This window comes from Pezoporus wallicus, unplaced genomic scaffold (assembly GCF_028554395.1).
Source record: "Pezoporus wallicus isolate ANWC-B61680 ecotype Strahan unplaced genomic scaffold, APGP_CSIRO_Pwel_v1 contig_2, whole genome shotgun sequence".
NCBI lineage: Eukaryota > Metazoa > Chordata > Aves > Psittaciformes > Psittacidae > Pezoporus > Pezoporus wallicus.
In genome coordinates this window covers 1,570,921-1,598,146 of record NW_026639478.1, presented here as the reverse complement: position 1 = coordinate 1,598,146, position 27,226 = coordinate 1,570,921, and the positions used below count along the sequence as shown (strand labels likewise).

The window sequence follows — 27,226 nt, the reverse complement described above, 5'->3', positions numbered from 1 at the left end:
TATGCCATCTTGAAAACTTTCTGAGGGGAGTTCTTGGCCCCTCCTATCGCCTGATGGCAACTCAAGTACTCCTGTGGCAGCAGCTGGGTTTCCCACATGGCCTTTGGGCCAGAAAGACGCAAATGCAGCAGAGAAAGAAGGTGCCCCATGAAGGGTGCTAGAGCTTGCAACGTGGTGGTGCCCAGTGAGGATATTTACTGAGCCAGCAGAAACCAACTCCTGAACTTCATGAAGGCAGGACTAGCATAAAGATGCATTCTCCAAGTATGGCTGAAACCATCTGCATTCATTTAGAAAGAAACAGGACAGAAAAAGTGCTGTAGTCAAAATTAAACTAAAAACATGGACGAAAGGAAAAGTGAGTTATGTTGGAAGCACTTTCACAATGGAAGAGAACTGCCCATGAGAAGGTGTGCCTTTCCTGCCAACCTGTAAGATGAAGTGGGAATGTTCAGCTGGAAACACTGGTTTCCAAAGAGGTAATATACAGAGAACAAATTCATTTTAATGGTATTCTATGCAACAACTTTGACCTGTACAATTCAGAGTGCTGAGAAGTGTTTGTTAAGACTGAAAACTCTACACTAGAAACATTAAAGCACACCACCCCACAGAGTCCACAGAAACTGAAGGATGAGAGCCTTTCAAAGGCCAGATACTGGATATCAAGGTACAAATACTCCAGAAAAATACAGATTAAGCTTTAATGGTACTGCTGCAGGAGAAAATGTGTCAGTTTTACCAGCAAATTATATCTAGGAATTGTGTACAATCTCACTGTTACGTATCACTGCACGTTACAATTACCTATCCCACCCAGTCCCCGCTAAGCCACCAACATGTCTATTTAAACACTACCTGCTTTACAATGAATTGACTCTCTATATAACAGACTTTGATACGACACTCGAAATATATAAAAGCTAAAAATCCAGTGACACTGTTATTATTTATACATGTTATAAACCAGTCAGTGCTTTCTTAAGTGATGAGTTTCACTGTGCAACTTTTTCCCAGCTACCACATTAAAACCCAAACATCCAATTAATTGTAAAACATACTTGTTTTGGGGCATCTGCGGAGGTGGTGTGAACTTCAGTACCTCGGAGTCCATTAGACTCAAATACCACTGTGGGAACAAGGGGGCTTGTTAACAGATGAACATTCAAGCTTCGTTAGTGTGTGTACATTATTTGAGACCATTACAGATTAATCACGTTCAAAAAAAGACACCAGCTACTAGCCTGTGGCCGGAAAATACCAATTTACCGTAACACTTACTGTAAGAGAGTGTGCTAATGGCAGCCTAGGGCCACTGCCCTTTTTAATTCAGACCTCGGCGCTGAAGAAAGCAATCACTGACAACATTAATTATCAGTGTATGTGTAAAGGGACCCTCTTCTTGCATTACTTACCATTTGGCCTCTGTCATTTCGCATCAGATTGGCTTATGTATGCATCATTCACACTTTTCAGTAGGAACCTGCTAGTCTCACTGTCTCATGCAGTGCTCGGAGGTCTCCTGACACCGGTGGTTTTAGCCTCCTACAGCCTCAACCACAGACTGTGCCAGGTTAAAAATGGCTGGTAGGGATTTCCCATCTTAGGGCTGACCAGTGTGTGGAAAAATCTCGTTTCCCGCAAAAATGTTCCTGTCAACAGCAATGATGAGGCAAAATAAAGCCTTCTGTTGTGCTGAAAGGGTACTTTGATTTCAATTTGTGCTGGTGGCAACAGAATTCATTAGCATATTCATTTCTGAGTACCCTACTCTCTAATTAAAATAAAACATTTGCAAACAGAGTTATCTCGAATGCACTGTGATTTTATGGAATTCGGGCAGGAATCAGGTAAGCAATATCGAAAGAACAAGGGCAATAGTCATAAAAATAAAAAACCTGTCTAATAGATTTAGGTACCGGAATTACTTAGGTTAACATGGTATGTGAAATGTAACCTTGGCGTACTGTTAGCCAGATCTGAAAGCAGGCAATGGAGGAAGCAAGAGTGAGTGTAAAAAGGTACCTGTGTGGGACCTCTGATGAGTCCTGAGGTGACTGGGTTGGGTAAAGCATTTTCCACATTCTCTGCAGACGCAGTCTCCTTGGCGTGTTTGTGTCCTGAGCATCCCTGTAGTCAGGAGGGAGGGAGAGAGGGAGGAGGGGTTGGGGAGGGAGAGAGGAGAGAGGAAAGTTGAGAAGAAAACATTATGCCAGAAGAAAACATCATTAGTATGTCTAATGTGTCATTATGTGAGGCTACCTTCAGGCCCTGGATGACAACTGTCAGCCTTCATCTAGGCACTGGCTGACAGGCCAGGCACACACAGGACTGCAAGAATGCATAAATTACATTGAATTAAAAAATGCTCCCCATGATGTGCCCGCACCAGGACTGGCATGTCAGGTGTGCGCTTTTCAGAGCAGCTGGATCCACTTCTCAGCCATCACCCAGCTTTGTCAAGCAGTACATCAGGCAAATCAAAGTGACTCCAGCATGGTGGAGACAAGTCACATGGATAATAGGAAGTGAGTAGGACCAGAGCCTGACTGTCCCCCCCAGGCTGCAATACCTCAGAGACAAATGCAGAGCGAGCGGAGCCATCGCAGACTGATCAAACCTTTCGCCCCTGCCTACCTGCCTGCCGGTGCTGCTTTGACCTCGGACCTCTGAGGCACAGACGAAAGACATCTGTGAATGAAAGTGTCATTCCGGACATTTTGAGCTGGTAGCAGTGCAGCAGCCTTCCCCCAGCCCTGGGTAAACATGTTTTCTAGGCCATTAGCATTTGTAGAAAACCGCTCAAACCTCTCCTTTTTCTCCAAAGGTCAGTTTACAGCATCTGACTTAAAGGGCTGGTCTTTGTCTTTTTGCTGCTGATCAAAAAAGACACATTTGACTTTTATTGGGCATTTTTATTATTAAAAAAAAAAAAAAGAATGTTTGAACCTCGTCTTTTCTATTTCGGTAAAATGCCCTCCTCAGAAGGAAAAGAGTTGATGTTTCTGTTTGCCACTGGAATACTTTGGCTTTTAAATAAATTCTCTGGGGGTTGTCAGTGAAAGTGAAGTTTCACATTTTGTTTCCCCCACCCTGTTGCAGCATTTAAAAATAACAAAATTGTGAACAAAACAGTTACACCACCCCCCTCCCCCCCCGCTTTGAAAAATCAACTGCAAGATGCCAGAGGATTCATCCAAAATACAGATGCTGTGCCTGAAGGTAAATGGAAAAAGACAAGCTGCCATATACTCTGCTGGTATGGCACCAAGGGTCCGCCAATGATTTTCACAACAGCATATATTGCAAAGAAATATCTGGCTGCTGAAAAAGACACAATCCACTCACAGACATATTTTTTTCTAACAGCACCTCCTGCAGATGGCAGCACAGTCTGTATAATATAGCTGAAACACACTCACTCTTGACAATGAAGCTCCTGGCAGTCAAATATAAGATGGTGATTTAGGAGCAAATCCAGATCACATATACACAGACAGACAGACATGCACACAACCCCTCAAAAACCCCCCAAATCACACAAATTTCAAGAGAGCGTCACCATACTATAATGGTACAGATTTGCCTTGTAAGGCAGTCAAGATTAAAGCAGATTTTGTGGTCTGTTACTAGCATTTTCTCCTCACTGGCCAGAACTACAGCTGCAAGCTTAAAAGCAAAAAACTTAGTGAAGCATGTTGAAGGACCAGAAGTGGCCTTTGCCGGACACTCAGAGCAGGGCTCAGCTATCAGCAGAGCAGCCCCAGTGAAGCCTGGGAGACCTGGGTTCTGCAGATGATTTTTCTGCCACCTCTGGAAAGACATTTAATCTCTCTGTACCCCAGATCTCCCTCTGTGGAAGGTGAATACACTTGTCTCAGAAGTCATCACAGCCCCAGCCCAACAGCTTTCAATGGAAGCACTGCTTTCACTTGAGTCACACATGAAGGAAGGTTGAGGATGCTATTGTGAGCCAGCCTGTCTTGTATAAACTCTGCAGGTGAGCTGGTTAAGACTTTCATCTAACCCCTCCTTAGCACTCACTTTATGGGAGTTATTTAGGTGGAAAAAATGGGTTGCTTCCAGGTGCACTTGCCACTGTTGCATTTCCTAAGGAGCACCATCAGGCTTTTGAGAGTTCTGAGCTTTGAGCAAAGGGCATCACTGCCAGAAGGCAATACCCCCTTGAGTCATCAGTCAGGTTACCCAGTATGTGAACAAAAGAGGGTGGATGACTATAGGTCTTAGCAAATTAAGGTACATTAATGTGACTGTATGAATGGGAGCTCCTGCAAAACTGATGCTCAAAACTGGTCTCAAAGGAGCCCCAGGGATAGAGTGCATCTGCTGCCATAACCTATCCTTTCCTAATATGATGATTCATGTATGTATCATGAATAAAATAAATAACCACTATGAAATACAACAGTAAGATTCTCTCTGCAAGCACTGGGGAAGACTGAGCAATGTGAAACAAACCTAGCCTAAGCGCAGCAATCTTTGTGTTTGCAGCCGTATCATAACAGTACATACAACTCTCTTTTCCAAGGACACACTGGAATAAACACAAATGTAAAACAAGGATCTCAGAAATAAATCCAGTCACTCTTAAGGGAAGTTGAACACTGCTCTACTAGACACTAAAATATTCTAGAGTGATCCAAGATGAGGTTGTATAACAAACACTTGTGTAAAGTCCATTGGGAACCTTCAACTGGGGAAAAAAACACAACAAATAGCATACCTAAGTGGGATTTCTGTTTGTCCTTTATGTCATGATTGCCATATGCACACTGCCATATTAAAACCAGATTGTATGATGCATACTGACTCAGAGAACACACAGCCCTAGACTGAGATGTCTCAGACGAAGTACATTTATCGTCCTCTATTTGCAGTTGGTAGGATCTCAGTCCTTTTACCTGCAGCAGCTTTTTTAGTGCTATGAAAAACAGCCATCATGCCAACTGGTTTGGAGAACCATCAACAACCTGGAAGTTGTATATAAAATGAAGACAAGATACATAAAAATAAAAAAAAGAGGTTTCAAATTCTGAAAATTTGACTGCTGTCACTTGGAATGAAAGAAGAGATTTCAAAGCAGAAATGGGCACTAAATAACTTCCAGTTAAAGTGTCTCTTGAAATCACTGCCCAGCAAAACCACTCTGGCAATAAAAAAAAACTCTTTTAAAAAGCAGGTAAACCTTGGAAACCCTGCCCCTACTTTGTTCCAACAGTCCTCATGGTTTTTCTGGTGCCTGCATTCACTAAGCCACCTTCTAGTTCCTGGCTTTTACTGTTTCTCTCCATCCCTCTTAACACAGTTGGGAGCACACTGAACAGCTGGATTTCTTTGAGCAGGCTGACAAAACGTAGTATTAAAGAACATAAAGGAGGGTGCCCAGGTGAAAGGACCTGACGTGGAACAACTAACCAGTGGTTTTTAGAGCAGGAAGTGGAAACTTGAGGCAAAATTCCTAGGCACTGGGATGCCAAAAGCAAAGTCAGCTAAACAAAATGAGCAACACTGACGCTGCAGTTTTAGAAACTGAGCATCTCCGTCTCTGCTTCCTTGAAAACCAAGAGTCTGATGTTAGTTATAATCATCATGCAGCCTCTTACCACCTGTAGAATGATGTACTCAATAAGTAACACAATGGAATGGCTGAAAGATGCACCTCACAAACTATTTCGGGTAGATTTTGCCTTCCTGTCTTCTCCAAAAGGCCTTCCACCAAGACCTGACCAAACACGATGGCTCCTTCCTTGCCTCACAGCTACCAGAGTGGACAACTTGCACACACCTTCTGGGCAGTAGACCATATCTGTCCTCATGCTACCAGCCTCCAAACGTCCTGGATTTTGTCCCACTTGCAAAATGGGGTCAAAAGCTCCATTTCACACACGCTTTTAACAAAACAGAGAGCATTATGTCAGGTGAGGACACCAGAACACTGATCTGGAATGTGTGCTCTTTCCATGTGGAGTTCAGTATTTGCACAATTTCCAGAAAGAGAAGCATATAAAAGAATGGGATAGGTCCCATTCTCCCGCCCCCCCCCCCCCCCATACACCCATTTAAGAGCAATAAATCAGTGTGATTTTCAGTTTCCACTTTAACAAACTAATTCTGGCAGATCATCAGAAGAGTATGGTTTCAAATGCAAACACATAGTTTTCTTTTTCTCCCCCCACCCTTTTCTTTCTTCTTTTTACATGGCAGTTAACTGCAAAAAACAGAGAAGGAGAGCTCTGGTACTTTTGAAGTCCCTGAACTTTTAAACTGGCACAACTGTCTTTCCTGCTTATGTGTATTTGGTCCTACCTCTTCTTAATTTGAAACATACAAACAGATCAAAAGAATCATTTGAGAAAAAGGACTGCAGTCTTTGATACGGACAAAGAAGATCTTAAGACTTTTGTCAAGAAAGACAAAGGACACTGACAAGTGATTATCTCTGTTGGAAGACTTGTTTGCAGATGAAACTGAACAAAACCTCCAAAATAACATTACAAATAAGCCCCAGAGGATGTTTATTTTGCCCGAAGCAAAAAGATGATGATGCGTGCCAGCAGCAGCATATCAAGGGGATCTTCATGTGACAGCATCTGTGTAACTTTAGCCTGCTTGATGTGAGGGGACAAAGGAACAGTAATACTCCAGGTGGAACCAGATACATTTAACCTGTATAGAAATGTCACACGGTGCACAAGGGGGGATGCTGTAATATTAGAGATCAGTAAACAAACCCAACCCATTCAAGCCTATCCAGAAATTATAAAACCAATGAACTTGTAATCCAACCGCTAAAGGGACAGAAAGAAGAAACCGTGAAACAGCGCATCATGGCTCTTAACAAAGCAGGAACAAGCAAGCTGCATCCTCAGCTATGGAAGAGCTTGTGAAAAGTATCTTACCTGCATGATCCAGGACAGGGCTGTTGGCACCACAGGTTTGGTACAACGAAGCAAGGTCCTTTGGAATGTATGTTTTAAAGATATTTAAAATGTCCAAACGTTTCTCATGCCCATCTGATCCCAAATCCTGTTTGCTGGAGTGTAAAGCCGGAGGAACTCCTGCAGCACTAGGCTGGGGCTGCAGCAGTGGACTCACTCGTGCTACAGCTGTGCAGTTTGCCAATGTCCTCATCTCATTCCCAGCCTTCATGTGAGACTCCCTCTGAGGCACCAGTGGCTCTTCATGTTTAGTGTGCTGCTCACTTTTACACAGAGGATGATACTGTGGCGCTGGGCTGAATTTGGCCTTCATGGAGTCAGATGCACAGTGCTTACCTGGAGGGGCAAAACTACTACTTCCTTGGGGAACCACATACTTTTCAGCTTGCTTACTATTGGCAGGCTGTGTGCTAGGCCTGGATATGACTGTTGGAGTAGGTGTTACGCTTCTGCTATAGGCTCCCATTTGCATAAGTTTGGAATTTGCTTCGTATTTACTTTTTTGTTGTGCTGCTATGCTGTACTGCTCCTGGGAATGGTTTAACTTGGGCTGTCTGTACTCATCCAGACCTGATAAGCGTGGACCACAGTGGCTGAAGGCATGACCATCCTTTGACTGATGCATATTCCCAGACTTCCCAGTCATCCCAACAGAAAGAGAGCTGCTTTTGGACCCTGGCGATGCACTTGGCACTTGAGTGCGTGTAAATCTGGCTATGGGCAAAGGCTGGCATTCCTTACCGCCCAGAACAGGAGGGGGGCCAGTACGCCCACTCCTAGCCAGAAAGACCAGGTTGCTTTTAATACTCCTGAATCCATTCTGTTGAACCCAAGGGGGGACCATCAAATTACAGCTGATTTTGTGCAAAATTCTTTTGTGCATCCACAGGACTTCAGGGTAGTAGGTCTTGTGACTGCAGAAAGGACATGGGTAGATGATTAAAGCAGCCTGCAAGGATGTATTCAGATTTTTATTATTGCATGAATTATCCCTTGTTGATTTTTCACTCAAATCGAGTGGAGCTACCTCTTGAGCTTCAGCGCGTTTTTCTATCACAGGATGCTCCCTGTGCAAGTCCAGCAAAGTTTCTCTAGCACAATTAGTCTGCACTTCAAGTGATGTTTTCAAGTCCATGACCATGCATGAAGATGTCTGCCCCACACCCGAAGCAAAGCTAGCAATGCGACTGGAGCAAGGAAGCCCCTGGCTGTAGTGAAACGCTGGCATCTTTATGTCTGCAGAACCTGTTATATCTTGGTATTTTGATAAGGGCTCCCTGATGACACTCTCCAGTGGTGACACCAGGGTGGGAATCTCTGGTTTGGATTCCTTGACCTCATTTTCTCTGGTGTTGCAGATCCCCGGCTTCGGGAGTTCATCCAACTGAGATGTTACCATCGGGGTTTCCTCTTCAGAAAACTTGCAGGGGTATGGCTTTTCATCTGAATGGGACAAACAAAAAAACATTGCTGTCATTTTACGCAGACAGGAGCCCAGAAGACAGAGCAGAATTCAAGATTAGAATAAGATGATAGCAGGAGAAAAAGCAAACTTTGCTATTAGTATCGTAATGACATGCTACAGACTAAACATACTGCATAAGCAAGAAAATCTTGAAATAGGGCACAACAATTCAAATTACTTTTAAAGATGACTGTGAGGTCTGGATAAACTCTCTAATGCTGCACATTCATGACTTTTTGAAGAAAGAACAATTCAATACATACTTAATGTTAAAAATCTGGGACTGTGAGAAAAACAAACAAATACGCATCCATTTAATGCTTTAACATAACGGAGGCAGATAAGACTGAGCTTGTTAAAGGTCTGGCAGCACTTCCATTACAAGCCCCTATTTTCAAAGGGTTTATAACTCAGCAGTAAAAATTGGCTCCACACAGAACTCAAGCGTATAAGCAGGTACAGCATACAGAATAAACTGCTCACCGAAGAGGGAACTTTGCAGTGGCCAAGTATAAAACATGAGTTATGGAGGATGTAAATTTTGAATTTTCTGTTTATTAGTTTCAAGCAGATATTTCTTTTTTCTAACATATGTTTACATTTGAGTCAAACTTTAGGAAAATTTTATGATCAGTCACTCGATCCACTGAGAGATAAGGAATTCAACATTTTCAGGCATGTTGATTACAGAATACAAACCATTTTGATTCTTCTCATTTTCCCCTTTGCTTCTCTCAAGAACAAATGTATCTACCTAACATGTCCTGAAAAGGGAACATACTAGGCATTGATTAAAGCTGTTTAGAGTGAAAGAGAAGGATTTGTTTTGCTGGGAGCATGGCTACCTCTGCATGCTCTCCCAATGCAGATCTCTCATTGCTGTTGATGAAGCTGCTGAATCCCTCCAAATCAGTTCACAAATCAATTCCACTAAGATTTTCATCACAGCAGTAATGCTTGCTGCACGAATCCATTTAACATGTAATCGAATTGAATTGTCTGACAAACTTTCAGTTTCAATTAACATGCAGCTAATGAGCTACTACCAGGCAAGTGGCATGCTCCAGCTAAAATCTCACCAGTCCAAAGTGATCACTGCATCCCTAGGAGAGGTGAGAATGGGAAAGGAGTGAACTGCTCTAGAGCTGCATATCCTTTTGCAACTCAGAAAAGCCAAGAAAATCAAGCACTGCTCTGTCAGAACAGAGAAGTGCCACAGGCATTATTCTGAACAGCACAATGGAAGAAGCTAGTCTTCAGCTGAAATTCCACTGCAAATAAAGTCTACGTAGCCTCACCTTCAATTCAAGCAAAAAATTCTTAACCTTTTACTTAATTTGAGGTAATTAGGTTAAAAATAACCTATAGATGTGTGGCCTTGCAGGGCTGAGTGCTCACTCTGCTAAGACCATGTTCCTTTCAAACTAAGGAAGTAAATTCAGTGGAAAAAAACAAAACAAACCACAACCCAGAAACTTGTTTTTCCTGTGTTGCAGGGGCAAGGTTTTGGGAAAGCACATACCCAGCCCTACTAGCCAAATTTACAGTTTGAAACAAAGACACAGTGGTGAAATCTGACACTGAACATCTGTGTTAATTTTTAAAGCACATCTGTCAAAGCCCAAAATATTTGTGCTTTTAAATAAGATTTTAAGGCTCCTCTTTATGATCACAAGGAGTGGCTCTTTTGATCACCATAGTAAATAATAATGCAAAGCAAAGCAAAGCAAAACCAAATCATTTGGTCCTAGGAGTACTCAGCAGAGACTGAACCTACTGGCTATGCTGAGCAAAGCAGGTAGAGCAGGGAGATGGGGACCAGGCCTGCACAGCCAGGAAGCACCAGCCACTCTGTATAGCCTTGATGAAGGAGTGCACAGCCAGACACCCTCAACTCCCAGGTTGCTCTGCATACCCCCTGATGATTTCTGACTTGGTCAAAATCTACATGAGGGGGCACAGCTTGGTCTTTAGGTCTGGACTGTTCAGTTTACATCTGTACTTGGGAAGAAGGAGGAAGCAGAGAGACACCACAGCCCCATGTGCCCCAACAACAATGGGTATAAAGTCTGGTACTGAAACCTCGAGGTGGCTACAGTTCTTTTAGCAGTATCGTTTTAGTGCAGCCATCAAAGAAAAAGGGATTTTCCAGGTAGAAAACGCAGCACAGAATAGGAAAACTGTGAAGGCATTTCTGAGGTGTATGTAGGCCCCCAGCTGCCACAATGCTGAAGGCATATGCTGTCAGTACAATATATGAAAATTTGTAAGGTTATGATAAAGCACAGCTTCTAACATCTCTTGGCAGTGTTTTGCTAGATTCAATTCCCCTAATGTCTCACATGAACAATACTGGACCTACCAGGAATAATTTTAAAAGCTTAGACCAGGAGCCTTAGTAGCAGCATTTGTGTTTATTACTCAAGCTGCACTTCTAGGAAAAAAAAAAAAATGCCCCAAACAAAACCACATCCTTACCCCCCTTCCCCAAGATCTGGACAGACACGCTTTTCACCCGCAGGCCAACACACACTTCTTCACCAGCACAAAGCGCAGCCTAAGCTCTTCCCTAGCCCCATCCTGATCTCCACCAGGGACCTGACACTCCAGGTACCAATGCCCAGGCTGAAATGCTGCCATCCTTCCCATCATGAGTGGTGATCTAGACTAGGCTGTGAGCAGGTAGCAAAATCCAGGGGGGAAGAAGAGATGCAGGCAAGAGGAGATGGTATGCAACCCAAAAAATATAGAGCCCTTTTAGAAAAATAGATTAAATTTATTTCTGCCTGCTCCTAGCCACTTGCCCCAGCTGAAACGGGGTAGTAACAATCCTTTTAAATCACTGGCATAAAATACTGCTCTAACCAGTGCAATACAGGCATTACTGCCACCAGAAACTTTCAAGATTTTATTATGGCCAGGTCAAAGCAAAAAGCCATGAATGGGATGCCTTTTGCATGATCTCCAGAGACTATAACTCACATTCCCTATTGAAAGAGTTCCTGGCTAAGCATGCTCTCACTTCTTATCATACAGTCCCTGTCACCTTCTCACGTTTGTCTCAATTCCTTTGTTTCTTACCCAAACCAGCCATTTACCTGTTGTACTTAAAAGAGTAAGAAAGGTCCTTTCACCATATCCCTGAAATGGTAGCGGTTTTTCTGTGCCACAGATACCTGGCCAGCAGCTGAAGTGGAGGAATTTTACAAGGTGCCCAGCTAGGAAGTGGTGGCTGATGCCATCTTGTGCCTTCAGTTTGGCCATAGCTTCACATACATTGCAGGACAGCAAAAAGGAACAGTGGGAAACAACTACACTGGAAGCCACGGTCTAGAAACACAGGAACATTCAGGCATTCAACCAGTTCTTCAGAAATACATCTAACTTCCATCACTTAGTTACCAATCTCACCCAGCCACGTAAAAGTGATCCCCTTCTCCCCACACACACCTCTTTCTCTTCACTCTCGCTTCCCCTCACATGCATAAACTCCACTTGTTTCCTCCTCAGCTCTGTTTCTCCACAAAACCAAATTTCAGAACAGGCTGCACAGCTGTTTTAATTCATAAGGCTTCCTTTAAAGTAAACCAGGCTACAAGTCTGAGGACAATGAAACTGTGATTTCTATTCAGAGGAGCAGAACTGGCTAGAAATTGGCCCCTTTTCTGGCTAGCATTTACAGCACTATGCATCAAAAGGAAAGGAGCAGATGCAATGTGTTTGATTTTTAGTAAACATTTGATAGTGATTTGCACTTTGAGATGAATGCTGTGGCTCAATTTGAAAACTGGCTGCAAATAAATCATAATAAAAGGATAACATGGAAAGGAGGTGAAATGCTGCAAAGACCTGTATTAGGTCCTATTTCACTTGTTATATTCTTTAATGATCCAGAAGAGACTCTAGACAGCATGTTAACTTAAATGTCCAGGAAACAGTGTGTTTGGAGGAACTGCAAAAATAATGGGGACAAGGAAATACTGCACAGGGACTTAGAGAGAATAGAAATGTAGTCTGAAAATAATCAAATGAGATTCATTCTGGAAAAGAAAGCAGGCTAAGACAAGTGAAGGGAAATGATCCAAAAAACCCCATGCAGTGGGAGGGCAAAATCTGGGAAGCAGCAACGTTGAAAATAACAGATGTTACAATAGACGGCAAGCTAAATGCAAGTGTTCTAGGTGAGGTTTTTCAGTTTAGCTTTCACATATAAGAATATTCATTATAAAAATAAAACTACTCCTCTGAAGGCATTTACATGACGGCCATGTTGGTCACATTATTTTATGTATATACATATATGGGGTGTGTATAGATATGTGTGTGTATATACGATATGTGTATAAACCAAAATATATACACCATAGTAACGGGCACTGTGTAAAAGTTTACAATAAGCACAATACAATGGGACATGGTGGGAGGAGGGGAGAGAAGGGAAAAAAGCAGGTGTGCAGCAGAAAATCAAGGTATTTTATCCTGTGAAAGGAAGGTCCAACAAAAATACTCCCTGCTCCCAGAATATCTGCGCAGATCTGCAAACACAAACAAGTCAGAAGGAGTTAGAGAACTGCAAGAGAAAAGTAACCAGACAGAAAATGAAGAGTTAAGTGTCCCTCACACTGCTGAGAGAAGATTGGATTGTGACAGGCCCACGCCTGCAACCCCATCAGGAATGTCAAGTTCCAAAAGAGAGAATTACGTCATCCTCAGCACTGGAATCTATCATGACCGTCAGATATAAATTCATGTGGGACAATTCACAATGAATAGGGAGAAAAAAAAGAAAAATAAATGTGTATTTGCAGCTTGCAAAATAAATGTCAAGAGAAGAGATGGAACATTGCTTGGACTGTAAAACATGACTGCACAAAACACAGATTACCAATGCATGATAAAAATCCATCCTTTTCACAAGGAAGTAAAAAGCATGACTGACTTAGTCCTTCTCTTTGCTTTACCTGCACAGCAAACCAAAACCCCTTGTAAGCTAACATCCATACACTACAACTGCATTGTAGATATATGCCAAAACCAGCCTTCCTTTCAAACTAACTCATGTGGTTCGCTAACGAAAGGACTCCTGGAGACTTCAGCGGTGAGCCTGTGACCCTCCTAACGACATTTAACTTTTTTCACGTCCACTCTTTTCTTCCTAAATGGTACTACCACTGTTGCCACCATGATCAACTGACTAATGCTTGAAGCCATAAATTCAACTTTTTTTATGATTGTGCTGTTTTCCAGCTGTTTTTTCTTGCACAGTTGTTTTCACGCCTTCTGGAACCACAACAACATACAGATTTATTCCAAAGTCCTGTTTGCTTCACTCACTAACTTTACACCCCACAACTTCTACCTTTACCCACAAGATACTTTTTACCTTTGCTGTTGGAACGCTTAAAACATCGTACCGCCATGCCCTGCGCATGCAAACAGCTGAAGGGCCCTGTTATGCTGTTCATCTCCTTCCCTCTGCAGAACTGGGATACACTGCAGGGGATGAAAGCAGGACAGGCCAGCCCAAACCACTGCTCCTAACATTCCCCAGTTGCCACTTGACTAATCTGGCATTGTCCGGGAGGACACCTGCTGCTTGAGAAAACAAAACCCACTGGGCTTTTACAATCCAGGCAGCAAAAAACATGAATAGGCAACCATCAAACTAATTCAGTCAAGTTTGTTCAGTTCTGGGCTGCACATGTGGAGGTGTCTGAATTATTTTAGACTACTGTTGTTCTTATCATCAGAAACACTGATTGCACTAGTTTTGCATTTTGGAAAGAATCTGAAAGGTCACCAAAGCGATGGGGGAAAAGGGCATAAAAATTTTAGTAGCTTAAATTTGAAACTTAGCATTTTGAGATGAGTGAAATCCAAGTCTGAGAACAGTTACAGTACAGCACACAAAAGACCCCTTTCTATAAGGTATTCCCTAGCTCAGTAAAATTACAAATTCCTTTGCACAACAGAAATGTTTTAGAGTTATGTGACACTTCAAGGATCACTTTTTTTTTTTTTTGTCAAAAAGAAAAGGAAGGCCTGAAAACATCCCCCATCCACAGATGCAACCATAGCTGTAGGATAGGCACCAACAATGTAACTGAGGAACTACATGCAAAAGAAAAGGGTATTGGATCCAGAATCTGTTGGGCTGAGGTGCACACTGTTAGGTACCGGAGGCACGATGAAAAACAGGACTGAAAGTTCACGGTGAACTTCTTCTCTCTATCTGCTTGCCTATCATTTTTCCCTGAAGAATATCTGATTTTGTTATTAAGAAGTAGGGTACCAATGCTACAGGACTCCCAAAGGCCAACTGGCTGCAAGAGCAGCTTCACATGCAAATTACTCCACTTTCCCCTCACAGAGTGTATTTTCATCACCCTCAGCATCACACTGATGAGCATCAAGTGCAAAAACCTTTGTGCTTAAGTCCAAACACAAACTCTCTTCTAGGGCCAGGTGCTTTGGGATCTGTCTCCCAGGTATCAGCCCTTCCAGAATCAACACAGACTTTATTTGGAGGTGAGAGAAGGAAAGTATCCACAGCAGAGCACATAATGAAATGGAAGTGCACGTGTGGGTAAAATGGCTGCTGCTGGCAGTGCGCCATGACACATTTCCAGTGTTCATCACATCTCTCTGCACCTCCTCAGTGGGGTTTTTTTGTAAGTCATTATATATATGGTGCATAGGAATTCTGGGCAGCAGCAGAGCTAGCGATGACTTACCAATCCTGTCACCTCTGTATTTCTCATAGGGGTCCAAGAGCATAATCTCTGCCCAGCAGCAAGGGAAAAGCCCCATTAAGTGTATGTGCAGGCAAAGCCGTAGCTCCTATTATCATAGTATTTTCAAGAGCCTTTTTCACCCTTCATCCACATTAGCTTGACCCAAGGGTAGTTAAGATTTCAGCTGGGCTTTTGCTGGTTGAGAAGAAAGCTTATCTTTTAAATAAAGAGCTGAGGGGAGTTGACATGAGTCTATCCAGCCTTACGCAGCAAGGCTGCAAGTAATGCTGATTCCTATACTGTCACCACATCTGTCTCACAGTACATACACAGCTCCTTCTGAGGACTGAACTTCCCGGTCATACCTCACAGCCTCTCTTTGCCCTGTGGACTTCAAGTACATCCTGATGCCTTCCCGTCTCACACAGGGCTGAGCTGTCCACGTTACGCATGGCTTTGCAATTCTGTCCCCACCTTACAAAACTTAAAACCTGCTCTTCTTCCTTTAGGAAATGTAATGCCAAAATGCATAAGTGGATGTAGAAGAAAGGTCTATTACTCCCACTCATGGACTAAACTGGAGCAAAAACACTTAAAACATACAGGCACCTTCACAGTTCCACATCATTGTCTGAATCTCAGAAAGTGGTGAGGCAATGGTTAAGTACTCATCTATAAATTATGGGTAAAATAGAGGGAGAGATGAGTATGTACACAGGACCAATACAAAAACACTTGGAGTGACTGCTTGCCAACATGAAAACTGTACAATTTGGCATTGCTTTAAATGTTGCTGCTTGTAATACACTTAAAGAAAATTATGGGACATAAAACCCCTGGAATGCTCTGCAAAATTAGGAAGTGATTAGGCCAGATGACACCAATTCGACTCTAACACAGCTTTGCTGTAATTTCAGAGTTAACAGCAATACAGTATCAACTGGTCCAAAAAGTAGGCAGAGTACTTCCAGTATGCTCTGTAGCTGCTAGGCATTTCTCCATGTGTGGCCCTGCCTGTGAAGTTTGGTGCAGGTAGAAGGAGGAAGAAGGAAGGGTGTAAGACTATTAACACAGCAGGATACATAATTAAATTTGAGAGGACTGGATTTGGGTAGGGGCTGTTGTGTTTTTTGGGTTTGGGTTTGTTTGGGGTTTTTATTTTAGTTTAAGGCACAGAAAGAGAAGTGCAATTGGTTTTGATGCATCAAAAAGACTTGCAGAGATGGAAAATTATGAGTCAGATTTATTTGGTTTTTTTTTAAGCAAGTGGCAGCCTGCCTGTACATCCACTCCAAACATAGCCCCAAACAGTTGTAAATCTTCCTGGAGATTTTCCCTTTTGTTTCAACAGTCAGACTTCCCACAACGTCTGCTCCAGAGCGTCTTCTTGACCACCACCTGTTCCTCTTCCTTCAAGTGCATTAAGGAGAAAGGCTTTCCACACCAGGACTGTGGACTGGCAGCCACCCCATACAGCTTAACATTCCACATCCAATATTTCATTCCCCCTATCATTTGTTAAGCATGGGTAGTGTATTGCCATACATCATAAAGCCCTACTAGAGCCGCTCTGTGTAAAAACAGAGGGTACAGCTGTGCTGCAGGCTAGCATTCTGCAGAAATACCTAAGCTTCGGCCAGCAAGCCCAGCACTGTAACAGAGGTAGCATAGTTATGGAAATAAGGAGCTGTGCATGACCTAATTTGCCTTGTTGCTCTTGACGATGTCCATGCTACCATGGCTTGTGGCTCTCTTCAGACTTAAGGCAACCAAGGAACTCTCTACTGTGCATGTCAGTCACATCACGTATGGTGGCAAACCACAGAAAGGTGAATTTAGATTGCAAGTATTACACATACGTAAAGATTCGCTGGACAGTACTCTGACAGAAAATCTTCTTCCTTCTGTTGTTTTTTTTTTTTTTTTTTCAGGTTTTCAGAGGAAAGAGGACTTTGGAACGAGAATAGAAGAAAATAGGGCTGGAATAGGAAAATAAGTCAGATCAAATCCAAGACAGAGGTGGACAGACTGAACTATCATCACCCTTGGTGAAGGGTGACATTGCTGCATCATAACTATCACCATTACGTGGTGCTGCAAGGATGTGAGGGGCTGAGCCCAGCAGGATGTGAGATGTGCAGTGCTCCCTCAAGGTACGAGAAGGCTCTTAAGCTACAGATAGATCAGAAGTTGATTTGAACAGCTCTGTTCTGGATGGATCGAAGAGTAGCGGAGCTCCCAGGGAGGATGTGGCTGCAGGCACGAGGGCAGCCTGTGGCCACCTGACCAAGGCCACTGACTCAGTATCAACTGAGCTGAACTGCATCAAACACACTCTGCACGTGAGCAGCCCTGAGCCTCAAGAGAAGGGGCTTAAGTTCCTGCCTGACAGACCCAGCTCCCCTCCACCCAGCCTCTGGCTGGCTGTCAGCACTGCTTGCTCCTACTGACCAATCACGGCAGGGGTATTGGCAGGTTGGCTAATTGCTAGGTAAGCAGCCTTTCCTTTACCCTTCCCTTTCTTTCCACTGTCCTCCCTTGCCCCTTTGTGTAGGAACAGAGGAAGTGGTAACAATAACTATGAGAGGCACTTCCAGCAAAGTAAATGGCCTTTCAGACCTGGCTTGAAACAACTCTGTTGACAGCCTTACACAGATCACTAAAGACATCAGCCATTTACTGGCAACTTCCATAATCCCCTTGAAGAGCTAATAGACAAAGCAGGCTGGAACCTACGGCCACCAGCACGGTGGCAGAAAGGGCAGCTGCCTGCAGGCAAAATGTGCTCTAAAAGGGATTTTGAGTTTTAGCATTTTTCCTGACACTTTTCCTTTCATACAGAGAGGCAAATTTGAGAGCTCATGAGAGCACCAAAGTTCTGGGCTCACTTAAATCCTTACTTTTAAAAGGCTTACTACTTTGGAAAGTGAATATGTGGAACAAAATAACTTTTAATATGCAATTTAAAAGATAAAATAAGTACATTCCAGCATCTATTCATCTCTGGTGCAAGAGGAAGCCTTCTGTTTTGGAAGGAAGTGGGATGAGAATCATCCCACGGTGCATGATGTAGCTCAAAAGGTCAGAAGACAAGGGAATGTCTCAAAGACGTCCTGAAAAAAGAAGAACCAGCTGCAAATGTGTTTAAACGAATTTTTCAAATAATAGAAACATTGTTATGCTAAAGGAGAATGGGGGGGAGAAATCAAATCCATTTGAAAAATGGCAGTAGCAACACATCACTTTTAAAATAAGCTTCATAGACAACGAAATAGCAATTTTGCACCTGTGAGTCATGATTATTTATATCACACAATCATTTTAATAACAGCTGTGGAAAATGCTAAAACGTTATTAAACACTGAAAACTAGCTATTGCATACAGCACATAGGAAGCTTCCCAACTTTTCCAATTGGCACCAAGGCTTAAGCTTTAAATGCAGCAGAAGCCCAAGAAATGCTGAAAAACACTGCCACAGGCTGGCTTAATTTGGAACTTCTCCTTTTCAAAAGGATCTAAAAAAAAACCTGAAACACACAGAACCAAAGCAAATCACACATCCAGAACGGCTGGAAAGTACTTCAGGTTCTACTTTTTTTTTTCCTTTCTCAAGCCCTCACTCTGTTACCTACCTTACAAGAGAGTAGGGAAGTATGTCTGTAAGGGCAACTTACAAACTTGGTTTGATAGAAAAGAGGCTCTACACGTGCACCTGCAGCAGCCTGCAAGCACCATTTTGGGCACGAGGCTCAGTTAACCTCACTGACGTCTCCTTCCTTCATGTTGACAGCAAGCCCTTAGAAAGCAGCATGAAAACTCCCTGCACCTGTCACGGGATTAACAAAGGAACATTTTAAAATGCCAGTGATCAGCTATCTATATGAGGTGTTCTTAAACAGAAAGATGCCTGCCACTGCAGTGCAAAGCTTTCCGCTTCAGACATGCTAACCTGGGGGGATGGAGGCACACCCCACTGGGAGCAAGGAACAAGCTGCATCGGTTCTTGGGCGAGGGCTGTGGTAAGGTGTATTTATGCGAGAAGCAGTCCTGACACCTCTCCTCCTGAGGAGCTTAAGTGTTAATTACTATTCCCGAGTGTTCCGGTCATACAGGGACCGGATTTTTTTGGAAACTCAGGAAGGCCATCTGCTTTCCCAGCAGTGCATGGAGGGCCTGGTCAGAGCAACTCCAGCAGGGTCAAACAATGCAATGGGGAGGGATGAGGAGACCTGAGGTAACTGAACCAACCTCCTGTATCAGTTGCCTGGGCTGTTGTTATGGACATAAAACTCCACAGGGGGAAAAAAAAACAAAACAAAACAAATTAAAAAAAAAAAAACCACAAAAAAAAACACACAAAAAAAAAACCAAATAGAAAGAAGGATTAAGTTATCAACAGACAGAGCTCCTCAGATCACCTACATCACTCACTTGCCATTTATACACACGCTCCTGCTACAAAAGACAGGACACTCCCCACCCCAACCACAGCTGACTTCTTAAGACTGTTCTCAGACAGAAATAAAACTTGCCTAAAGAAAAATGGGCTTAAGAAATTAACCTGGTTATTTCAGATTCTTTAATAGCAAAAATCACAAAGAAAAACAGATGTCTGCCCAGATTATTTCCAAAAAGAGAAAGGTAAACAATTGCACGGTGTGAGTGTACGTATGTCCCCAGTAGCATCACACAAAGTACTTACTGCCACAGCTACTCTGGCAAAGATACAGATTAGGACAATGTCAGAAAAATAAAGCATATTGAAAACCCTCCTCAAAGTCAGAGCCATTTTAAATCTATTCACTCAGACACATTTAATCCCTGACTTAATCCACCTGCACCCCTGACTACACAAGGTCCAGCTGATAACTAGTCTTCACGCACATCACGCCAATTTCAGTTTTAATTCTTTAATCAAAAATAACGCACAGCTTCCCAAGTGGCCTGAAAGTGTTGAAAGAGAGGTTATGTAGCTAACAGAGTTACCTATCCCTATGAGTTAAGTAATACACTCAGCACTACTTCACCTTGGCACCTCCATCTGCATATAGGTAATGCTCTCAGTTAAAATCCCACCCACCCCAAGAGTCATGTGCAGCAAATCTGACTTTTCCCTGCCACGAGAACACCACCACAGCTCCCACGTTCCAAAGAGCGCAGTTAAACCAGATCTTTACAGTGCGCCGCCTACAAGAAAACTCAAATGTTGTCCCAGACATTAAATGCGCCGTTATTTCCCCCGCATGCCGATGTCAGTCCCTGGCTCAGCAGCTGCACAGCTAAGAACGGCCGGGGCAGGAGAAAGGGGGAGGAGGAAGAGGAAGAAGAGGACGGAAGGGGTGTAGGACAGGCACCGGCCGGTCCGCCCGCCGCCGCCAGGTGGCGCCGCCGCCCAGCGGATGAACCCCGGCGCTGCGCCTCCTGCTCCAAAACCCAACCGCAGTGCAAAACCGCCTCCAATAAAACCCGCAAAACAAACAGCAACAAATCCCCACCAAGAAAAGCAAAGCCCGCAGGGGACTGCTCCCACAGCAGCTCCTCAGGAACCCCAGCCCTAAGTATGGCTGACCCAGTGCAGCGGAAACCTCCCCTTCAGTGTGCATGCAGCACTTCCGTCGCCATCGGCGCCGATGTCCTCTTTAGTTGGGTCCCCTGCACCGAGGAACACCGCAAAGTTGGTGGGGGTAATAAAGTAATGAAATATTTAAGAAAAGCAAAACAAAACAAAAAGGCAATAAATGAACAAAGCAAACCCAAAAAGTCTTACCCCACAGAAGTGTTCCTAGGTGATGGCAGTGTCACATCGGATGCTGCTCCCAGGAGAGGCAGCCTTCAAGTGGGACTCATCCCTGCTTCACCACATGCTCCAGGCAGCCCTATTCCTTCAACTTTATACAAGATGATTACATTGACCACACAGGTGCAGTCACTGGCATACTTGTCGGCACCTACCACCACGCTTCCAAAGGACAGAGGTGGAATCACCTCGCAGAACCAGAAGAGAAGCTATGGGACTAGGAAGGGGCAGTCAGCACCCCATCACTCCTTTCACCAGCTGTGAATTTGGGAAACCTAATCCCCACCCTGGGGGAGTCTCTGGACTGAGCTCCCTTGCCATCCATAATCAAAATCAGACATGCTGTGATACCCCTGTGCGATGGGGACACAAGTCATACAGTGACCAAGCACTGCGGTATGGAGGGGAGCTCCATCCTCTCAGATGACAGACAGTGCCAGCAGGACTGAGGTGTGCCATGTTTAACCATGATGAGCAACACACCCTAGGTCAAGGTGTTTGTGACCACCAAGGAAACAAAAGAGAATGAAAATCTTCTCACAGAGGAAGTTGCGTGTGGTCCCAGTGAACGGGGTATAATCAGAGAAACAACAGGAAAACCAAGACAGAAGGTACAGTATTTTGATAGGGTTTTCTATATAATGTACCACACTATATGCATTTGTCCTGTTTAGGGCTTGGTTTGTTTTTCAAACAAGAACTGCCTTGAAATAAATAGCTCCCAATAGGCTAATACAGGCTATTTTACAGGAAGCACCATGTTTGCAGATGGTAGAAAAGCATCCATTTTAAGGGAAGCAAAACCTCCAGCACAGAGGTTTTTGACTTTTGTTCACTGCTCCTACTAGTTAGAAAGGATCACCGTCAAAACAGGCCAGAGTTGGAGCAGTCAGTAGTAGGATGAGGTAACGCCAATCTCCTCCTTTTTAGAGAGTTCTTCTTGATGCCTGGTAATCAGCCCACATGGATCTCTCTGCAGGAAAGGATCACTTGAATTTTCCTAGCACAGCCACTGGGGAAAATACAGAAACGTGGGAGAAGAAAATACAAAGACCTCACAAATGCAAAAACCTATGCCTGCTGAGTACTAATTGAGAGAACATTCTTGCAGATTAAGGAAGTGCTGTGGGAGTGGGAGAAGTTTCACTTACATATATACATACAACTAGCAGCAAAGCAAACCAGTGCACAGCAACATGCACAAGGAAAGAGGTATCTATGGAGATGGCATCCAATATTTGCAACCAGGTCAGTTTTAAACTATTCCCGACTGCTGGATTATGGACAGAGGACAAGCTAAAATGCTGCAGCAATGTATTATTATGTTTAAAATATTTGGAAAGGGCATGTGAATAAAAAACTTCAGATTTTGCCAAATGTAGTGAGGGAAAAGCAAAAAGTACATTTTTATGTTCTGAATTCAACTTCAAGCTTAAGACGAAGACCAACAGTTGGATAAATGGAGCCAACTCTTTATTCGCAGGAAAAAACAAATAAAAAAAAAAAAAAATCAAGGATTATAGGGGAGGAGGGCCTCCGATACAAAGGCCTAGGTATGTTAAAGCAATAAAGAATTTTGAGTGCTCCTATTTTTTAGCACGAAAACTTATTTCATATGTTTTCATTCATAGGGCATAGCTTTCAGAGACAAGTATATTTCATCATGTTCTGCAAAACTTGGAAATGCTACCTGTCACTAGGCACCCAAGTGCACTTAGTACGCTGACTGGCATCTGTACTCCACTTATCAAGGAATGAGAGCAAACCACTGACTCTTCTCTTCCACTTTTCCATTTGATTACTGGGGAATGTAGAACAACACTAGCAAGGTCAGAACATGCAGTTTTAGGATGCTTTAGGGAAGTTCAATGAAAAGCAGCACTTTCAAAGTAAATTCTAAAAAAAATTGCCTGGTTTAAAGATTCAGGTTTAATTCACATAATAATTCTTTCATTATTTCAGAATGAAAGTTCCCTGCAAAATATCAGAACGTAAATGAGCACAGAGCTTACCAGGGACTTTCCAAAGCTGTTTTAATTTTGTGTATTTGCTGATGAAATACTGGCTTTCCCAAGCTCACCGTTAACAATCCCTCCCCCCCCCCCCCCCCTTTTCTTTAAAGAGCCTTTAAAGTTGTCTTTTGTCTATAATTAAGAAATTCTATGCTATGAAGTACCTCTTTTCATCTTGTTTAGGGCTTGCAAACAGGCTTCCCATGCAAAGGGGAGCCTTAGAACAGTCTCTAGATTGCAGTGGTCTGTGTTTAAGGTCACAGGTGTGAAAGCCACCCTCTACAGCAGCACACAGAATTCAGCCAACTACAAAGCCAAGTCAACCTTTCAGTCTCCACTGGGTTCATGCAAAAGGACTTTTCCCCTTTGCCCTTCCTGTTTGAATCTTCCTGTCTGTCTTTCTGCATTATTCAGCCTGTGGAAAAGCTTATTACACCTAGTTTTGCGTTAGCCAAAACCATGAAGATGCCTTTTGGGGCCCTTTAGCCCCTACTCTTCCAGTATCTTGAGAACACATACTTCTTACTATTCACCAGTACTCTGTCCTTCTGTCTTTCTCCATTCCCTGCTTCACAAGGAAGAACATGTATCTCAGAGGGTGGACGGTTTTGTAGTTAAAGGCATTCAAAGACATTCCAAGTTACAGATTTCAGTTTTACCCCAGAGCTTTTAGTCTCATAAATGACCATGAGAAAGTTGTTCAATCCCTCTGAGATTAAACTGGACTATCCTCTGAAAAGGAACAGATACTCATAAATGAGAACGTCTCTTAGCTACAACTAACTGAGATTTGTCCTCTACTCAACTCAACTCTCCATGTTAAAGTCTCTGCCTTAAGTTCAGTTGTGTGGTTCCTTGACCACATGCCCTGGCCAAGACAGGGAACTTGGTTTTTGAAGATAAAACACTGTAATGATGAAACACTGACTGTAACTCCTCATCATATCCAGTCTTCATCATTTACTACAGCTGCAACTTTAGATCAGAGTTTGTAGCCTGGTTATTCTTTCACTCAAGTTAACTAGTTTCAGTGAAGTTCTAAGTAATTACATAAGGCAAAAAACATCCTAGTCATTATGAAAAAAAACAAAGGTATATTTAAAACAAACATCACTTTATATTCTCTTTACCCTTCTCTTTCCCCCACATCTCTGAACCCCACTGTTCAGTTTTTCTCAGCATTCTTTGTATTTTCAATGCATTACATTTGTGCTTATGGAAAGTCAGACGACTTCCTTTAGGCAGTAACTCTTGCCCAGGTAATTCAAGCTCCCTCCACCTAAACACCCAATTCAAAACTTCATTTAAACTACCAGGAATTTCATATGGCTGAGTATTACTGGCACTTGTATTGTGCTAGACATCTTCTTGCTGCTTAGTGTTGGACTTCAAAGTGAAGCCAAGTTTTACCCTGTAAACCTTCTCAACAGGAACAACTTAAAATGGTTCAAACTACAGAGTCCTTTTAATATTGTGGTAAAACATAATCCTTGTTTTCCAGCAAATCAAAAGTACAATTACCATAGCAGCTCTTCTGTAAAATGCTTCATTCTGTTTACCTAAAAAAAAAATAAGAAATGCATTGCTAATGCAGTGTTGTACTCCTGTATTTACAATGAGAAGTGCCTTCAAAATGGAGCTGAATTTTTTTTAGATGTGCCCTGGTTTTGGTTCAGAATTGATCCACTACTATTGGTAGCAAGTTTAAGCTGTAATGCGAAGAACATAAAACAAAATTTTTAACAGATCTGTTTCTATGTAACCTCATTATCCAGGTTACTATCTGAGTCATCTTGTTACTAGGCTGAAAAAAACCCACAAAAAAACAAAGCAATACTTTGTCTAACAACATTACTGAATCACAAGAAATGAATTATTTTCTATGGAAAGCAGTGATTTAAACATTATAATAACACACTGCTCCAAAGACTGTTTTCAAAATAGGCATATTTGGATCTTAAGACTCAAGTAGCTTTCATGAAATTTTTCTAGCCTTCATTTTGAAATTAAGTATGAGAAATTTAATGTACCAGCATAATCTCAGTTAAAGTTGCTTCCAAATTCTAGGCTGACGGGCTCTATTATCCAAGTTGAAAGGAACCAGGAAGGGTTGAGCAGAGTTTCTCTATCCCTCTGCCAGTCTTCTCAAACCCAAATCTTTGCCAATCTAGTTTTCTCCATCCTGCAGACTCTCACTGCAAGAGATGGCTGAAGACTCAAAATGGAGATCCACCACTGAACAAGCCTCACCTCTCTTTGCAACACCCTCTGAGGAGGTTTTCCATTCCCCCACACTCAGAAACAAACTATCCACAGCCCCTTTTACTGTGATTGTCTTCTTCAGGGTGGGTGTCAACCTACCTCTTCTACCAAGCTCCTTTCTCCATCTAAGAGGATCTAAGAAATCCCTTATTTTGTGTGGCCTGCCCTCTAAGACATGAAGACTCAAGGTGATAACGGGTCAATACAGTCTAAAGATAGATCTGTCTGCCCTAAGAGCTTAATAGCTTGTTGCAGGGAGCTGTAGCACTTAACAAGGCAAAGAACAGTAACTCAGCTCCTGCAAGGTGCTGCTCACAACTGCTGAGAGGGGCATTTCCCAACTTGGACAAAGAAAAAAAAGAAAAAAATTAAAAAAAAAAAAAAAAACACAAAACAACAAAGAAATATACAACTTGTGTTTAGCATCATTTTACTACTCATCACTAAATCAGTCTCGGAGCTGGTGACAGTACCTGCACATCCCAAATCCTAAACCCATGTTTACCAGGTGATGCCGATCAGAGATGGAAAGGATAAATCACCTCCACCTACTCACTGAACCAGTACCAGCACAGGCTCTCCAGCAAACCACTGAAAATGGATACCATCTCCACCACATCTCCTGATCATCAGTTTAAAGGGAACACAAGAAAGCTGTTGGACTGGCAACTCTTCCTGAACCAATCTCACCAGTTTGGCAGACAGTTACAGGTCTTCAGCCAGTCTAAACCTACATGTCTATCAAGCACTGCCAAGGAAGAGCCCTGACACCACACTGCAGCCTGGGGATACACGGTCTGGAAGAACGCAGAAGCTTGACCTTCTTAATTAGTTAATTCCCCAGGAGTTCGTTCCACAAACATCTGCTCTTCCAGGGAATGTCAAGTTTGGCTGGAAGAAGCAAAAACCACTAACAAATCCACAGTATCCATAGGACTGACATTTTTAAATGAAACTTGCCTGACAGTCACAATAAGGCCTGCTTTCTTCAAATGACCTTGTCACAGCCCATCAGATTAAAACCCAGAGGAGCCCCACCTCTCCTGTGCAGGGTTGCTTGATGCATGCTGTTTTCAGATTTGAAAAAGCTGCAGGTTTATATTTTGCAGGGCAAAAGTAATAACGTACAGGCCATTGCAGGCATACCTAAAAACAAAAATGCTAGTACTGCTAGATCACTGCAGAGTTTGGGTTCCAACTTCTTTCCATATTAAAAAATATAATGATATTTTGGACCTGATATGAAATAACCAAAATTGCTACAGTGCTTCCCCTGTGAGCAAAACAAGTCAGGAACAGAAATGTATGAGCCACTGCCCCAAGTGCTCCAATGGTCCTTTGAGGCGCATCAGCCTGTGCTGAGCAGCGAACCATCCCTGAAGCACTGTAACTTCAGTTAGACCTTGTAATTCAGAAATCTCCCAGTGACCCCATTATCAGCGTAGCATAGAGAAAACAGACCTGGTCTCAGTACATGAAGGCAATGACTATTCAGGGAGCTTTAATCAGAAGGAATTTAACTGAGCAAACAGCCATAGATCCCAGAGAAGGGCTGACGACTTTTAAAAATTGAAAGTAGCTGACTGTATGCTTTAAAACAGTAAGATAAAATTATTACACTAATCCCCTTTAATTAATGCATGCGACAGAAGCTGTGATTTTTAAACCCTAATCTCCCTGTCATTTCAGTTTTTAAGAAATAGTAAGAAGCACCCATCTGCTCAAGCTGCCACACAAGGCCCAAAGTTCTGTTCTCACACCAGTTTTGTGCCGGATGTCTCAATAAATTTACTGCTTATTTACATCAGCCAAAATGGAGAGGAAAGCTGCTGATTCCGTAAGTTTGCCCTGCTGTAAAACCGGCTAAAATACATTTTGCTGTTACACACACCATTTTCCACCCCCAAAAAGCAGGGGCTTATGTCTTTCCACCCCCCACCCCCCCCCCAAAAAGAAGAAAACCCATAGGGCATTTTGAAAACCCTGACAGATGTTT

At 42.8% G+C, this 27,226-nt stretch overlaps 1 protein-coding gene across 3 annotated transcripts in view; it reads right to left on the bottom strand.

Moving 5' to 3' along the window:
• Window positions 1–27,226, bottom strand: part of ZNF516 (zinc finger protein 516) — a 102,017-nt gene that overhangs the window by 8,457 nt on the left and 66,334 nt on the right. For 2 of the 3 annotated variants that reach the window (XM_057414735.1, XM_057414734.1), the window contains exons 3-4: window positions 6,921–8,402; window positions 2,026–2,130 (exon numbers count right to left, since the gene is read on the bottom strand). In XM_057414735.1, the coding sequence (XP_057270718.1) occupies window positions 2,026–2,130; window positions 6,921–8,402 (1,587 nt within the window). Of the gene's footprint in view, window positions 1–1,061; window positions 1,130–2,025; window positions 2,131–6,920; window positions 8,403–27,226 lie in introns of all 3 variants that reach the window. The other variant, XM_057414736.1, reaches the window with a different exon arrangement.